At 36.9% G+C, this 16785-nt stretch overlaps 1 protein-coding gene across 6 annotated transcripts in view; it reads left to right on the top strand.

The window, feature by feature from the left end:
- Window positions 1-16785, top strand: part of POC5 (POC5 centriolar protein) — a 36041-nt gene that overhangs the window by 17872 nt on the left and 1384 nt on the right. For 5 of the 6 annotated variants that reach the window (XM_059919353.1, XM_059919354.1, XM_059919359.1 and 2 more), the window contains 6 exons: window positions 125-301; window positions 1903-2007; window positions 3626-3805; window positions 5279-5432; window positions 9979-10262; window positions 15210-15386. In XM_059919353.1, coding sequence (XP_059775336.1) covers window positions 125-301; window positions 1903-2007; window positions 3626-3805; window positions 5279-5432; window positions 9979-10262; window positions 15210-15386 — 1077 coding nt within the window. The remainder of the gene's footprint in view (window positions 1-124; window positions 302-1902; window positions 2008-3625; window positions 3806-5278; window positions 5433-9978; window positions 10263-15209; window positions 15387-16785) is intronic. The other variant, XM_059919355.1, reaches the window with a different exon arrangement.

The raw sequence follows: 16785 nt of genomic DNA, 5'->3' as shown, positions 1-16785 counted from the left end.
TTTTTTTTAATAGCTCTTATGTTGATTGTTCTGATTTTTTAAAAATTTTTCTTAATTTCAGTGTCATTTTATGAAGCGGTATTAAGGAACAGACTACTTAATTGTCAGTATATTTATTTTTCAGACAAACGTCATATCTGAACTAAGTAAATGGAGACTGAATTTTATTGACTGGCACCGAATGGAAATGAAAAAAGAGAGAGAAAAGCATGCAGCAGATATAAAACAACTGTGCAGCCAGATCAACAGCTTGAAGGAGCTGCAAAAAACCTATGAAGTCTCCATTGGGAGAAAAGATGAGGTCTTCTTTTTCATACTGCTTTTTAACTGAGATTCAGTAAATGTCTTGCTAGGTAATAAATGCCAGGAACTGATTGTTTAGATCATTACAAGATACAAAGGGAAGATCATTTCAGAAACTGGTAGGATAATAGATGCATAGAAATAAGATTTATTCTTCACGTTAAATGTGCCAGGATCATGTCATTTTATCTTTGCCATCATGTTTGGTGTGCTTTAAGAGTGCATATTAAGTGTGGGAACACTAGTTTTTACTTCCCAATCTTTTCTTCCTAACTGCCCTTAAGAGAATGTCAGGGAACCAGCATTACCCACATTTTAAACCATCCTTTCGGAGGGGCGTAAGTATCCCACATTCTATCTGTGATATGTCTTTATTCATTAATGAAGTCCTTCATTTTGTTGATAAGCACAAGAGCACTGTTTATTTCACTTTCTGTCAGCCTCTTAAGAACCTGAGAGTAGGGTTCAAATCTGTGCTAATTTTGTGCTTCCCAATGGCACCTTGAACAAAGCAGATGGGCAGCAAATCTGTAGCTCCCCCAGGAGGATGGTGACCTTCAGAGAAGAGGGACTCACAGCAGACACCTCAGCTACTTGTCCGCAGATGCAGCACTCACTGTTTTAATGAACTAGTTAAGATTATCGGTTTTTTTAAATATACTTTTTTGGGGGTGTTATGGGGTGCAGTGTAAAATTGATCATTTTACGTAGTTTGCTTTTTTGAAACAATAGATACTAATGTTAGTCATTTTCTCTGTTACCCTCAAAATTCTCTCCTAAGGTTTTAAAATATTTTATTAAATTTACCTTTTTTATTTCAAAAGTGTCACACGCAAAGAGTATATATGCATGTCCAGTTTTTGAAAATAAAGTGAACAGCCATGTGCCACTACACAGCTTAATGGACTATTACTAGTATCTTAGAATTCCTGCCCTTTTCCACTTTTGAAAATTATTTAAAGAACCAGAATAAATGTCTCTCAGTAAATATGCCTAATTTACCAAATCTCTTTTTAATGGGGCCATTTTTAGATATATATTTCAGTTACTCAGTTCTTTATAAGAGAGAATATTATCTCGGGATTTAAAAGCCTTCATAGATTTTTTTTTAAAAAAAGAACAGGAATAATATCACTGAAAAAGTACATCAAAGTGTAACAATTATTTGCTTTTATGAGTTTGTTGAATCCAGAAAATCATTAAACAATTATTGAGAAACTTCTAATCCAAGGTATTGAAGGTGTTTAGGGACTAGAAAGATATTTTAAACCTGGTCTCTGCCCTCAAGTCTAGTGAATAAAAACATTTTGTATACATAGTAAAACTCTCAAATGTATGGTTGTTTTTCTTGAATTAAATTCCAGTGATCATATTAATTTTCATATACTGTATATAAACATTTTACCGATTATTACCAGGATACACATAATGAAGATTTCTTTCCTCTTTTGTTCCCCTTCATTCATTGATAAGTAGTGTATTCATATGGGAACGTTTTTTTAATGAGGTTAACTGGATGAACACAGTAGTGATCCATAAGTACTCTCTCTAGCATTTTTTGATATATAAAAAAACCAGTTTACTGATTGCTGTTTACAGGTGATTTCTAGCTTGTCTCATGCCATAGGCAAGCAAAAGGAGAGGATAGAGTTGATGAGAACATTCTTCCGCTGGCGAATCAGCCATGTCAAATCCAGACAGGACGTAAGTGTGAAAAAGAAAAGCAGACTGACACTTATTAGACTTCTGAACTCAGAAGCATTTAGAATCATGTATTAGAACTCTTGTTCAAGTCAAAGAAAGATTTTTTTAATAAGTCAAAATGAATTAACAATTTAATGTTACTCTTGTTTTAAAGGAACTTGATTTTGGTATGGTTTGGGAAAAATACTTCTTATATTTTATAGACTTATTGATATATCATTTTCTACTTCATAGTAGGTTAATAAGGACTGTACCTAAATTACAGATGTCCTGGTGGTGGAATCCCCTTTAACAGATTTGACTTCAGATGTTATCACATGAATTTATCACCTTTAGCATATCATATGCTTTCTATATTATTTCTACTTCTAAAATGCCTGAATATATCATCTTCATAAAGAGGCAATACAATACATTATAAAATTGCATAAACGTTTGTTGCATAACTTGCCTTAATAAGAATTAAAGAAATCCATGTCCATAAAGCTTTTTAAAAATTATCCTTAGTTTATATATAAACTTGAATATCTTTTAATTAAGTGAGCTGAATCAGTATATCAGTATAAATATAAGCTGAGAATAGTAAATTATTGTATCAGAAGTAGAAAAGTATGAAAGTATATATGTATCCCACAAGAAGGCAGAATACAGAGACTCAAAGAGTGTAGGGGATGGAGATTATATATATATATATATATATATATATATATATATATATAATTTTTTTATATATGATGCCCATGTGAGTCCTGGAGTAATCTTTGTGCATTTAGTTCTAAGAGATTAATATTTAAGGAAAAGACTGTTACTGTCATGGAACAGGATTTCTCCTTTAAGAATACTTATTAGTGCTTTTTTAAAAAAATTAATCCCAATAGATTAAATCTACATTAACCATATTTAAAAGAGCTATTTAAAACTGAGTCATATTTTGAAAGTTATTTATTGGGTGACATAATGAGAATATGTTTAACTGTTAGTTGAAATAGTTGAAGTTGCCATCAGTTTTTGAATAAAAACATTTTTTAAGAAAATCAAAAATTGGAAATGCTCCTTCAAAAGAATTTAAATTCATTGATAAAAGAAGAATAGCATATGTTCCTACTAGGATCATTTTGGTACTAAATATGATGGTAAAGTATGTAAATTAAATTAATCTGCTTATGGTGGTGGCCACCAAGCTGTAGAGGAAGCAGGGCCATCTGGAGCCACAGTCACCACCCCTTCTGCCTTCCAGCTCCTAGTCCTGTTTTCAGCTAAAAGGTCATGTGAATTCATAACCAAGATGGCAAGGGGCAAGTTAACTCATTTTCTTTCATTTGTTTTTTTGTTTCCCCCCTACCTTAATTAGTTGCATAAAGCAATGATGTAATGGATAAGAGCTTAGGCTCTGGAATGAGGCAAGGTTGGCTTTTCCCTTTCTGCCTGTGTGACCTAGGCAGGTTGCTTAACCTCTTTAAGCCTGTCCTCCCATCTGCACATGAGAAGAACACTGTTACACAGTATTAAATGATAACGCATGTACCCTGCTTCCCTCAGGCTTATGTTTTTTGTTATTACTGCCAGTATATTTTACCAGTCCACTGTGTTTTTGAGGTTGTATATTACTTTCGTTTAGGTTTATGAAAGTAAACTAGCTGACCAGTACTTCCAGAGAACTTTACTGAAGAAAGTCTGGAGAGGCTGGCGGGCCATAGTACAGAAGCAGTGGAAAGAAGTGGTGGAGCGAGCTTGCCAAGCAAGAGCTGAGGAAGTCTGTGTCCAGATTTCCAATGACTATGAAGCCAAAGTTGCTGTGGTAAACTTTGTTTTATTTTCACTTTTTTTAATAAAAATAAAAAAGATGGGTAGCATCACTCACTGTTAGTTTACAGTTAGGCAGAGTAACCCATTTCTCCAATTTCATTCAGTGCAGTGTGGGTTCAAATGAGACTACTGGGAACAAACAGTACTAGTCAGACTTACAGACTATTTGTTCTTTTAAATAGTTATAACTTTGACCTCCAAACCTGTGTTAAATCTCTTGCATGTACATTTCTCTTGGAAATGTAAATCAGCCACAGACCCATACATCTCTAAGAAAGCATACTTTCTTAGGCTTCTTTCGGCATTTATTTAGCCAGAAATAAAGACCGAAAACAGAAGTGTTTATCCTGATGTTATTTTAAATATACTATGTTTTTATAAGGTTGGTATAAAGTGGTTGTATATAAATTGACGTTATTTAGACTTATAACAATATTAACATTGTTTCCATGGGAAAACGTTTGAGACCCAAAATGAAGATAAAAACCATACTAAAGAATGCAGTAGGCCTCTTGAAATCAAATATTAAGAGGAAAAAAATTTTTTTCATCATTATAACACTAAATTCTTAAAGTTTTATTATGCAAATAATTTTCTGCAATTGAAAATGACATGCAAAAAAATGCAGTCCCTTTATTTTTTTATTTTTTTAAATTTATTTTTATTTATTTTTTATTTTTGGCTGCATTGGGTCTTCATTGTTGCGCTGGGCTTTCTCTAGTTGCGGAGAGCGGGGGCTACTCTTCGTTGCGGTGCGCAGGCTTCTCATTGCGGTGGCTTCTCTAGTTGCAGAGCACAGGCTCTAGGCGCAGGGGCTTCAGTAGTTGTGGCGCACGGGCTTAGCTGCTCCGTGGCATGTGGGATCTTCCCGGACCAGTGCTCGAACCCATGTCCCCTGCATCGGCAGGCGGATTCTTAACCACTGCGCCACCAGGGAAGCCCCATGCAGTCCCTTTAGATCTGGTCTGTGGGAAAGTGTTGTACCTAATGGCACTTTGCACTTTAAATTCTATAGATAACATCTAGTAAAAAAAGAAAAAAAGAAAAATCTGTTACTGTTGCAGGCATTTAGTTATTTTTTTCTGAAGGGGTGAGGGCTGTTTGGGGCTCTTAATATTTTTTGTTTAGTATCCTACATAAAAATTTTATGGTGAGAAATAACATCATTTTGTATAATTAGAACACATCAATCAGGATTGGGACTGGTGTAAAATTCCCTTTGTTTAAACCTTGACTTTATGGTTAGGAATGAAAATGGTTTGTTGATGGAGACAATAGAGGTTAGATGCATCTTTTAAAATAAATTGAGACACAGCAGAAGAGGTATGTGGTAAAGTGATTTTAGTATTTCACACAAAAATAACTTCACAGTGTAAGTCTCTTTTTTTTTTTTTTTTAAACAATAGATATTCTTCCTTGTGTCTCAATTTTTTTCTCTTCTTTTTAAAAATTTTCCTGATTTTAGTTATCTGGAGTTTTGGAAAATGCAAAAGCTGAGATCCAAAGGATGCAGCATGAAAAAGAGCACTTTGAAGATTCCATGAAGAAAGCTTTCATGAGGGGTGTATGTGCATTAAATCTTGAAGCCATGACTATATTTCAAAACAGAGGTGATACAGGTTAGTATTTTGTTTAAGATTCTCTGCCTACTTTTAAAAAGGATTTAAGGAGATTTCAGTGATTGGTGTGGTCTGCAGTACTAATTTTCTGCAGTACCTATGTCTTATCCAGGCACTGCTATTTTTAATATCATGGTGTTATATCCAGTGTTAAATCTGCCATGAAAATTCTCTCAGTCATGGTTACTTACAGTGTCTTATATCTGATCAAGTAAACTGTTAACTCAAGTATTTAGGCTCAATGTTATAATAATGCTTTGAATGTATAACATTATTTTGAGGCTTTTTAAACTATAATGGTAATGCCTTTAAGTATAAAATTTCATTTCTGTTTTTTTCTAAGTAGCCAAATTCCTTAGACTGTTTTCATTATTAAATATTTCTTGTCTATTCCTGGTTTCCCGTTTTTAAAAAATTGCTTGTCTTCCAGTGCAAGAGAGTCCTCAACTAAAACTCATTTTCAGCAAATATAAATATAGGCCTGTCTATAGAAGTTGAGTAAAATAATTCTATGTCAAGAAAGGTCCATATATTGGCTAGGATCTGAGTGGCTTTTATCATCCACATGGCTTAGAACAGCTTTGCCACCAATTTACAAGAAGGCCTATTTTCCTCACTGGGTTTTAGTTTTCTTCTCTGAACAAAGATAATATAAATCTTCCTTACCTGCTTCATAGAGGGTTCTTGTGAGAATGCAGTGAAATATAATTGAAAGCACTTTACAAGACAAAAAATACTTTAACATGTAAGAGGATACTCATGATATAATTATTGCAGTCTTAAGTCAGCCTCCAAAGTTTCATGTAAACATTGAACATTTTTGCAGTATTTCCTCATATTAAATCCTGTTTGAAACTCAGTTTATTTATCAGGACAGTTTCATTTTGTACCATCATTAATATGATTTCATTCCTGTGAATAACTTGTCTGTGCTTGTTATGCCCTCATTTTAAAGCATCAACAAACAGTTTTTATTTCAATTGTGTGCGCTATGGACGGTAGTGAGTTAAGGCAAATCGTTTTCTTTCTGAAGCAGTCATGGTGTGTGGCCCACATGCAAGTTAAAAACTTAGAATCATAGAATCTTGAGGCTGAATGGTTTATCTTGCTAATACCCAAATAAGTACTTGATTTCTCTAGTAAATTGTTTTTTAATTGAGTATTAATGCTAAAAACAAACTTACCATCCCCAATGATTGGATAGTCTGCTTTCGGTTGTAATTGTTAGCAAGTTGTATGTACTAAATTGAAGAATTTAATTATCTACTTGTAACAGATACTGGGTTTCACAAGTACAGTGAGAAATTATAATCATTAGAACTTGCTACATTCAATTGCAAGAAATCTACTTCTCATAACCTACTTAAGAAGGTTACGAAATAAATTTATATATAAAAAAAAAGGTTACGAATTTACTTAGGACAGTGTTTTACCACCTTAATGAATTTACCATCTTAAATTTTAAGTTCAAATACAGCTATGTCTCTTACAGGCAAATATCCATAACAGGACTTGGAGAAAATGTATTCTGATAATTATACAACATGATTTATTTTGCTCCTGTTGCTTTTAAGTCTACTGTCATCTACAGCTAATGCCAGGTTCTGGGATCCCAGCTGTTTTGAGTGGCCTTGTGCTTTGCTTTGTTTTGTTTTGTTTAATTTTGGCCGTGCCGTGCGGCACGTGGGATCCTAGTTCCCCGACCAGGGATTGAACCTGCACCCCTTGCATTGGAAGCACGGAGTCTTTTTTTTTTAAAGAATTTCACTTTATTTATTTATTTATTTATTTATTTTTTGGCTGTGTTGGGTCTTCGTTTCTGTGCGAGGGCTTTCTCTAGTTGCAGCAACCGGGGGCTACTCTTCATCGAGGTTGCGCGGGCCTCTCACTATCGCAGCCTCTCATTGCGGAGCACAGGCTCCAGACGCGCAAGCTCAGCAGTTGTGGCACACGGGCTTAGTTGCTCTGCGGCATGTGGGATCCTCCCAGACCAGGGCTCGAACCCGTGTCCCCTGCATTGGCAGGCAGATTCTCAACCACTGCGCCACCAGGGAAGCCCGGAAGCACGGAGTCTTAACCACTGGACTGCCAGGGATGTCCCCTTGTGCTTTGCTTACCATAACAATGGGGAATAAAGATAACAGGACTAGTAAGACACATGTTAGCAGTACACACTAGTGTTGATGGAGCTACCAAAGGCACAAGTTCAGTGTAATGTAATGCTGGATTTGCTCTGTGATATTTGTCTTGTGGCATTTTAATAACAGCTATTAAAATAAATTTTTAAAAATTCTCACAAGAGGGACTTCCCTGGTGGCCCAGTGGTTAAGAATCCACCTGCCAGTGCAGGGGACACGGGTTCGAGCCCTGGTCCGGGAAGATCCCACATGCTGCAGAGCAACTAAGCCCGTGCACCACAACTACTGAGCCTGTGCTCTAGAACCTGCATGCCACAACTACTGAGCCCTCATGCCACAACTACTGAAGCCTGTGCACCTAGAGCCCATGCTCTGCAACAAGAGAAGCCACCACAATGAGAACCCGGCGCACCGCAACGAAGAGTAGCTCCTGCTCACCACAACTAGAGAAAGCCCATGCACAGCAACGAAGACCCAAGGCAGCCAAAAGTAAATTAAAAAAATAAATTTATTAAAAAAAAAATTCTCACAAGAAAAAAAAAATTACCTCTGGCCCCCTTAAAGCAATTGTTTTTTATAATGCAGATTTTAATAATACAGTGTTTCTAATGTACTGCTCTACTTGTTAGAGCAAAATAAATATTTGATTTTTTTTGTTATCTCTTCTGATTCTCTGCTAACCATAATCTGCAGTGCATCTCATGTTGTAAAATATCCTAATAAATCTTATAGCTTGGATAAAAGTTTCTATAGCTTGGATAAAAGTGTCTATAGAGGTAGACAAAATATGTCAATACAAATGGCCTTTAAAGGGATACCTGCCAATTTTTAAAGTAGTTTTAGGAACAGTAGGAAAATGCTTTCCAACTGAAAAACATACCCAATTAAAGCGAGAATAATTACTATACTGGTTCCACATCTGATAAGTCTGCCACCCACCTAAAAAGAGAGACAATCAGTCACTTTCTATGAAAAACATGTTAAAACTCAGTGTGTGTGTGTTTTGTTTTCAAAGCAAAAGCAGTATTTTATGTTGAAGTCATCTCTTTCATCAAATTATTTCAAAGGACCTATGCATTATAATCCTCATTAAACTTTGTTAATGAAGTAACTATTGCTCTATTTTATATAAAGATAGTCTAAGACAAGAACTTATACAGAAGTCCAAATTTCTGGATAGAACTTATACAGAAGTCCAAATTTCTGGAATTTCTGGAATGAGGACAACATGGAAAACCTTTTCAACATAGGGCTACATAATGCCCTCTATTCATATATTCTGAAACATCTCAGTGACTGAATATTGAAATCCTCACCCTGATGTTTGGTACCAGGAAGATATAGTCTTTTTTTTTTTTTTTAATTTATATATTTTATTTATTTATTTTTGGCTATGTTGGGTCTTCGTTGATGCACACAGGCTTTCTCTAGTTGCGGTGAACAGGCTTCTTATTGCGGTGGCTTCTCTTGTCGCGGAGCACGGGCTCTAGGTGTGTGGGCTTCAGTAATTGTGGTGCACGGGCTCTGTAGTTGTGGCTCACGGGCTTAGTTGCTCCTGGACCAGGGATCGAACCCATGTCCCCTGCATTGGCAGGCGGATTCTTAACCACTGTGCCACCAGGGAAGCCCTGAAGATGTAGTCTTAAATGGAAATTTTAACCAAATTCTAATACTGGGGGGGGGCGGGCAGAAATCTCGAATGGGACCCTTCATCCTGGCTTCTGGAAGCTGACGTTATTTATTCCTTTGATCTAAGATTAAGGTTCAGTTTTGAGAGAAGGTTTCTATATATGTGTCACTAAAATCAGCTAAGTGTGCAAATATGCTCTTAGTTCATGACATATAATCTACCTGCAAGAACTCATTTCTTTTACAGTATCAAAAGTAAAGATTTTAGTGTTACTTATTGATTTATTATTGTTTGCTGAAAAAAATCAAGAATTAAAAATACATTCGTTTTGTTAGGCTAAGAGCAATAGATGGTAAATGAAGAGGGTATGGTGATATCAGAAAATTATTCTAAAGATCTAAATACCAGGCCATTTATCAGGATAGTTGTATTAAATAATGCAAAGAACATAAATCTTTAGGCACAATGTGACCATATTATTATAGTGGTTGCAAGGTCCCAGCTGAGTACATAATTTCTTTTTTTACGTAAGAGCAAATCATTCATTAGCTTTCACATGTTGAAGGAACTGGTCTGAAGTCTTTAGTGGTTAATGCTGACATTAACCAGTTAACACTGACAAACTGCATTAACCGAACAGCGTTAACCTATCCAGTATGTGACACGGTTCTACATTTCTGTTGGACCACATTTTAGAGATTATGTGTTTTCACTGTTAGGAAGATTAAAGTAATCTTAACTTGGAAGAGTGTTAATGGAACTAATTTGTGATTTATAGGGACAGACTTCACAAGTAATAAAAGGGAAGAGTGTGGTCCTGGTGTTCAAGGAAAAGAACATTCTTCTCATTTGGATCCTTCAGCTCCTCCGACGTCCTCAGCGGCTGCAGTGCCGCCGTCCCCGCCAGCGGCGGCCCTGGGAGCCACCTGCACTGCTGCCTTTCCCTCTGCTGCTTCCATCACTCCTGCCGGGGCTGCTTCCCCTTCCGCTGTTCACCTTCCTGTTTCTGCTCCTCGCGGCGCTGCACCGACAGCTACAGCTTCCGCTACACAGGAAGAAATGGTCAGTACAGTTAACTCAGGTGCCTATGTTGGGAAAAGGGTTCCAAACTTGTTTGTATATTGGCTATTTTGAACTCAGAACATATTTTCCCATGGAGAAAAAAGTCTATATGGTCTTTAGGCCAATCCACAGAAAATATTTAATACACAAAGTAGCTAAAACATGAATTTGTAATGAAAAGAGTACCCGAAAATTCTATCACAGTAGTGATAATTAAACAAAAATGAAGAACTTTTTAATTTTAAAGGAAATTAGTGGGTATTTTCAAGGGCTTAGGAGGCTAATGGCTTTTTTGTATATTCTTATTTAACTACAGCTTCCCTTTTCCTGGATGCAGACATATTAACACTACTCTGTAGTGACTCCATCTTGATTAGGTTTTAAGTTTTCATTTATAATTGGAATGAAGATACGAATTGTTCTTCCTAAAGTCACTAGCTGCTAATAGAGGAGTCCATAGAGGGGGAAGAGTACTGAATGAGGATGGTGTATTTGTAGGAGAATTTACCTGAAGTTAAATTAATCAAGCTATTAATATGCGTACTGTGGTTTTGACTTCTCAGCCTCCTGTTGTTAAACCTGTATTCTTCAGTATCTCTCAAGTGAAGGGCACACGGATACAGGCCAAGCTTATGAGACTCACCTCTGCAGGGCTTTTTTTTTCAAAAACCCTATGCCCTTCTTCCCTACTCTGGCTTGGATCTGGCACAAAGGCATGTACAGTTCTATAAAGGTGCTGGGATGATTCAGATTTGCTTGTCTCCCTCTCCTCCCTGACCCTAACCACTTACGTGAGAGGAAGGAAGATGGCAGAGTAGGTTTTAGGTCTTAATTAAGAGTTACAGGGACTTCCCTGGAGGTCCAGTGGTTAAGAATCCGCCTTCCAATGCAGGGAAAATGGGTTCGATCCCTGGTCGGGGAACTAAGATCTCTCATGCCATGGGGCAATTAAGCCCACGCGCCACAACTACTGAGCCCACGTGCCTCAACTAGAGAGACGCCTACGTGCCTCAGTGAAGATCCTGTGTGCCGCAACTAAGACCCAACGCAGCCAAAAAAAAAAAAAAAAAAAAAAGAGTTAATGCAGGCCATTAGAAGGTGCCGTAGTGCTAGGCACCTCTCTGCAGCTAAGGGACGCATTGAGTCAGCCAGACAATTGATCATCTGAAGTATTCCAGCCTTTTGCTTTTCTTTTTTTTTTTAATTTATTTTTGTCTGTGTTGGGTCTTTGTTGCTGCACACGGGCTTTCTCTAGTTGTGACAAGCGGGGGCTACTCTTTGTTGCGGTGCGTGGGCTTCTCATTGCGGTGGCTTCTCTTGTTGCAGAGCACGGGCTCTAGGCGCACGGGCTTCAGTAGTTGTGGCACGTGGGCTCAGTAGTTGTGGCGCACGGGCTTAGTTGCTCCGCGGCATGTGGGATCTTCCCAGACCAGGGCTCGAACCCATGTCCCCTGCGTTGGCAGGCGGATTCTTAACCACTGCACCACTGGGGAAGTCCCTTGAATTTCTGCCTTTTGGAAGCTACTAACTTTGGGGAAAAATATGTTGAGATCTGCTATTTTGCATTTCTTAAATATGACTTAAGAGAAATTTGAATGTGTGGGGGAGTTTTGATTTAGAAATAAGGCACTAAAATTCAACCCTGACATGCGTGCAAGCTGTGTTTATTTTTCATGATTACACATTTTGAAGTGTGATCCTATACTGATGATCTCATTTAAATAAAGACAGTGAGTATTTATTTAAATTTCTGGTTTGTCATTCATGTTGCATATCCAGATAACACATAGAGCTAGATTTTTCAAAATTCCCTTCTTAAAATATGACTACACCATTTGTACATCTGGGTTTATATCTGAATCTGAACATGCATAAGGAGAACTGAATGAATGAGTGTACTTACCACTTTATTTATTTTTTATTTTATTTTTTGAAACAATCTGGTCACCTGAGATAATTTTGAAGCCTTTGAAACCTGAAAAACACAATATTATATAGACAGCCCTTCTTCTTAACCCACCCCTCCAACTACATCCTGCTCCTTCAAAACAGACACCCATTCAATTTCATTCACATAAGTACAGCATTTAGGGTTAGAGAGAGAGAAAGGAGAATCACAAGTAAATCAATCTGTAAGTGCCATGCTAGTTTTCTTCCTTTCTTATTTAATACTCAGATTTACCTCAAATATGTCTTCTTGTTTTTAAAAAGAACCATATTGACAAAAGCAAAAACAAATACATTACTTGGATTACTTACCTTACATGAAACCATTATTGTTGGGAACAGGAAAAGAAGAGAGATTTGTGATCCAGGCCTGGCTATCTTTCTCTTCATTTGAATCACAGAAGCTTCCTATGAACATTCAAAACTTTTTCTAGTCTTCTTCAGTAATTTCCAGTAGCTAAAAGGAGGTGTGTGTGGAAAGTAAACTGCAGAGAATCAGGAGACAAATAACTGGAGAAGGGAGGATTACCATTCCAGTGAAAGAATATTTTCACCTGTAAAATTATTTCCTTTCTGCAGACATCATCAGTATGTTAAATAAAATATCAGAATTTCATGGTGGAAAATATTTTCAAAAAACCTATGTGCTCGCTTCGGCAGCACGTTTACTGAAAATACATGTATATTAGGCAGTTATACAAGCAAATGTACTATTGCAGTTCACAAAGTTGAACAATAGATGGCACTTTACTTTTTCTAACTCCATTTGAAATAATCGAGGGGTTTTAATTGGATTTTTAAGCTATTCAGTAAAGTTTCTCTTCTAACTTTGCTCTTCATCTGAACAGAAAGTGAAAGGCTAGCATTAGTCAGTTGGGCCTGATCTCCCTGTTTCATAAATGAGGAAATTGAGGCTTAGGGAGAGTAACTTGCCAGTGGACACAATTACTAATGCAACTGTAATTCAGACTTTGACAATCTGGCTTCAGAGCCCTGTACTCTCAACCAATAATCTGCATTGTTTCCATGTCAGATATTAAGATACAAATATTGGGGTTTTTTAAATAGGTCATTTCCCTTTTTTTTCTTACTCCTTTTGATTTTTGCCCAGCTAATGTAATTAGTTGATCATGAAAAAAAACAAATGAGTACCTGTATGTATTACTCCTGACGTGAATGTAATCTTTCTGGTGTACTGTCCAGTGGTCAGCAACAGAAACTGTAAAACCTGACATTACCTTTTGATATGATCATCTCGCTTTTTTTTTTTTTAATTTTATTTATTTATTTATTTATTTATTTATTTATTTATTTATGGCTGTGTTGGGTCTTCGTTTCTGTGCGAGGGCTTTCTCTAGTTGCGGCAAGCGGGGGCCACTCTTCATCGTGGTGCGCGGGCCTCTCACTATCGCGGCCTCTCCTGTTGCGGAGAACAGGCTCCAGACGCACAGGCTCAGCAGTTGTGGCTCACGGGCCTAGTTGCTCCACGGCATGTGGGATCTTCCCAGACCAGGGCTCGAACCCGTGTCCCCTGCATTGGCAGGCAGACTCCCAACCACTGCGCCACCAGGGAAGCCCGATCATCTCGCTTTTTGCAATACATTCTACAAATAACTCTCAAAGGAAAAGGAAAATCCAGGAATTCCTTGGTGCTCCAGTGGTTAGGACTCTGTGCTTTCACTGCTGAGGGCCTGGGTTCCACCCCTGGTCGGGGAACTAAGATCCCACAAGCTGCGTGGTACAACCAAAAAAAAAAAGAAAAATCCTTTTTTTTTTTTTAATTACAAAAATTTGCTATATATAATAGGAAAAGAACTGGGACAGTTAAACTGCAGTTTGTTGATATAAAAACTCTCATTAAAAATGATAGCTGGGGGGCTTCCCTGATGGCGCAGTGGTTAAGAATCCGCTTGCCAATGCAGGGGACACGGGTTCGAGCTCAGGTCCAGGAAGATCCCACATGCCGAAGAGCAACTAAGCCCGTGCGCCACAGCTACTGAGCCTGTGCTCTAGAGCCCGCGAGCCACAACTACTGAGCCCGTGTGCCACAACTACTGAAGCCCGTGCGCCTAGAGCCCATGCTCCGCAACAAGAGAAGCCACCGCAGTGAGAAGCCCACGCACCGCAATGAAGAGCAGCCCCCACTCGCCGCAACTAGAGAAAGCCCGCGCGCAGCAATGAAGACCCAGCACAACCAAAAATAAATAAATTAAATTAAAAAAAAAAAAAGATAGCTGGTCTCATGTATAAAATTGATAACTAAGAAGAACCTGCTGTATAAAAATAAATAAAATTCAAAAATTCAAAAAGAAATGATAGCTGGTCTCTATTCATGAAAAAAAGTATATTAACAATGCCATAAGAAAAAGGGGAAGACACAAAAGCATATGAGTAATGATGATTTATCCATAAGGGTCAGAAATTCATAAAACAGATTAGTGGTTCAAGAATTAGGGATTGTTTGGGAAGGGAGATGGGTATGACTCTAAAGAAAGGACAGCACGAGGGAGAGCTTTGTGGTGATGGAATAGTTCTGTATCTTGATTGCAGTGATAGTTACAGGAATCTACACATGTGATAAAGTGACATAGATCTATACCCAGGCATCATTCCAACATCGCCTCCTGGTTTTGATATTGTAATTATACTGTAATTATATAAGATGTAATCATTGCAGGAAACTGGGTGAAGAATACACAGGACTTCTCTATGCTCTCTTTGCAACTTCCTATGAATCTATAATTATTTCAGAATAAAGTTTTAGAAGTTCCTAAAATCCTATAAAATAGTTGGTATACCAAGGTTAAAGGGGTGTTTGGGGTGCTTGGTTTTATGTTTTGCTTTTTGCCTTATTGTTTAAAAATTTTTCCCCATGTTAGAGTTGGTTGCATATACAATTATTTTAAGTGCCAGTGTATTTTCTTTATAAGTTATAGAAGCAAAAGTACCATAAATTTTGCCATGGGTTTTCTACCAACTGAATATTTCTTTGTTTTTTAGTATGGGCCCAGGGTTGTGACATCAGCACAACAGAAAGCTGGAAGAACAATCACAGCCCGGATCACAGGGAGATGTGATTTTGCTTCAAAAAATAGAATCAGTAGCAGTTTAGCTATAATGGGAGTTTCTCCTCCCATGAGCTCCGTCGTTGTGGAAAAACATCATCCGGTCACAGTGGTGAGTCTGCATTTGATAACTTCTTGTCAAAAAATCTTTTTCCTGAGAGTTGATAGACTAATAAACACTTAAATGACATGTTGAAGAGAAGATCAAAATCCATGACAACTGGTACTTGTTCTGCCTTTACTGTTACAGTCTTTATATACTTATAATTATCACACCTGCTTTAAATCTACCTTTCCTATTTCAGGAAATTAATTTCAGAAACATTGTTTCTTCTCAGTAGTATAAAAATTATTAAATACAATTAATCCAGTGTATTGATGGCCAAAACGGTAAAGTATATAAATGATTTCTCATTAATTAAAAAAAAAAAGACAAAAACTGTTTACTCATTAAGTGCTGTCCATATAGCAGATTTTTTACTCTAAGATAAACACCTACTTTTATGGTTTTTAATTTTTCCTCCTTTTTTTTATTTTTTGAAGTCTTCGTTTTCAAATATAATTGTCAACGTATTTCTAATTTGGAAAAAAATCAGGTTGCAATAGATTCATGTGATATAAAGGAAAGTACATGGAATTTAAGCAAAAAAAAAAAAAAACAAGAAAATCTGAGTTAGTGCCTCAGTTTCGCTACTTACTGCCTTTGTGATTGTGTACAAATCAAGTAAAATATTTGAGCCTCCATTTTTTCATGTGTAAAACGGGAGCAATAAGAGTACTTAGCTCCTAGAGTTATTGTCAGGATTCAGGATTAAATAAGATAACATGAAAATTAAATGAGATGTGTAAAGGCACTTTGTAAATTGTAAAGCTATAAGCAAATTTAACTTAATAAAAGTTACTAGAGAAGGATACACGGGATATCTCTGTGTTATTTCTTACAATCGCATATGAATCAACAATTGTCTCAAAAAGTTTAATTTCTAAAAGTTACAAGAACACATCCCTAAAGAGAAACAAGGATTGATTTTAAAAAAGAAGGCCTTTATATAAATTCTCAATGTTAAGCAACATTCCTGTCTGCTTAATATGTCAAAAAGATAAAAGGAATGATTTTAAATCCTTTTCTTTTCTGAACACTAGATTGTTACTAGATGATTAAGTCAAAAGAAGCTGGATTGATTGTTTAAATTTAGCTTCAGGTAAAGTGTGACCACAGTGAAGTGGCAGACTGAGATGGAGGTACCAAGTCCAAATGGAACACATCGAGGGTAGAGGATCATCTTAGCCTTCATAGGTTGGACAGCCTCTGAAAGTCCTTAGATGACTTCTCTACGTATTTTTGAAAATGTGAGATTAGGTATCAAAGATGAGAAGAAATTAACTCATTTCTATTTTTATCAGCACATATGATGTTTATAAAGGGATAGGGGGAGAGAGACTGTCCATTCATAAGGTAAGGGAGATATAAAGAGAGCACACATGTATTTATTTTTAATTCAGACAACCTG

This window comes from Balaenoptera ricei, chromosome 3 (genome assembly GCF_028023285.1).
Source record: "Balaenoptera ricei isolate mBalRic1 chromosome 3, mBalRic1.hap2, whole genome shotgun sequence".
NCBI lineage: Eukaryota > Metazoa > Chordata > Mammalia > Artiodactyla > Balaenopteridae > Balaenoptera > Balaenoptera ricei.
The sequence above is the reverse complement of the archived record's forward strand: the minus strand, read 5'-3'. Positions and strand labels throughout refer to the sequence as shown.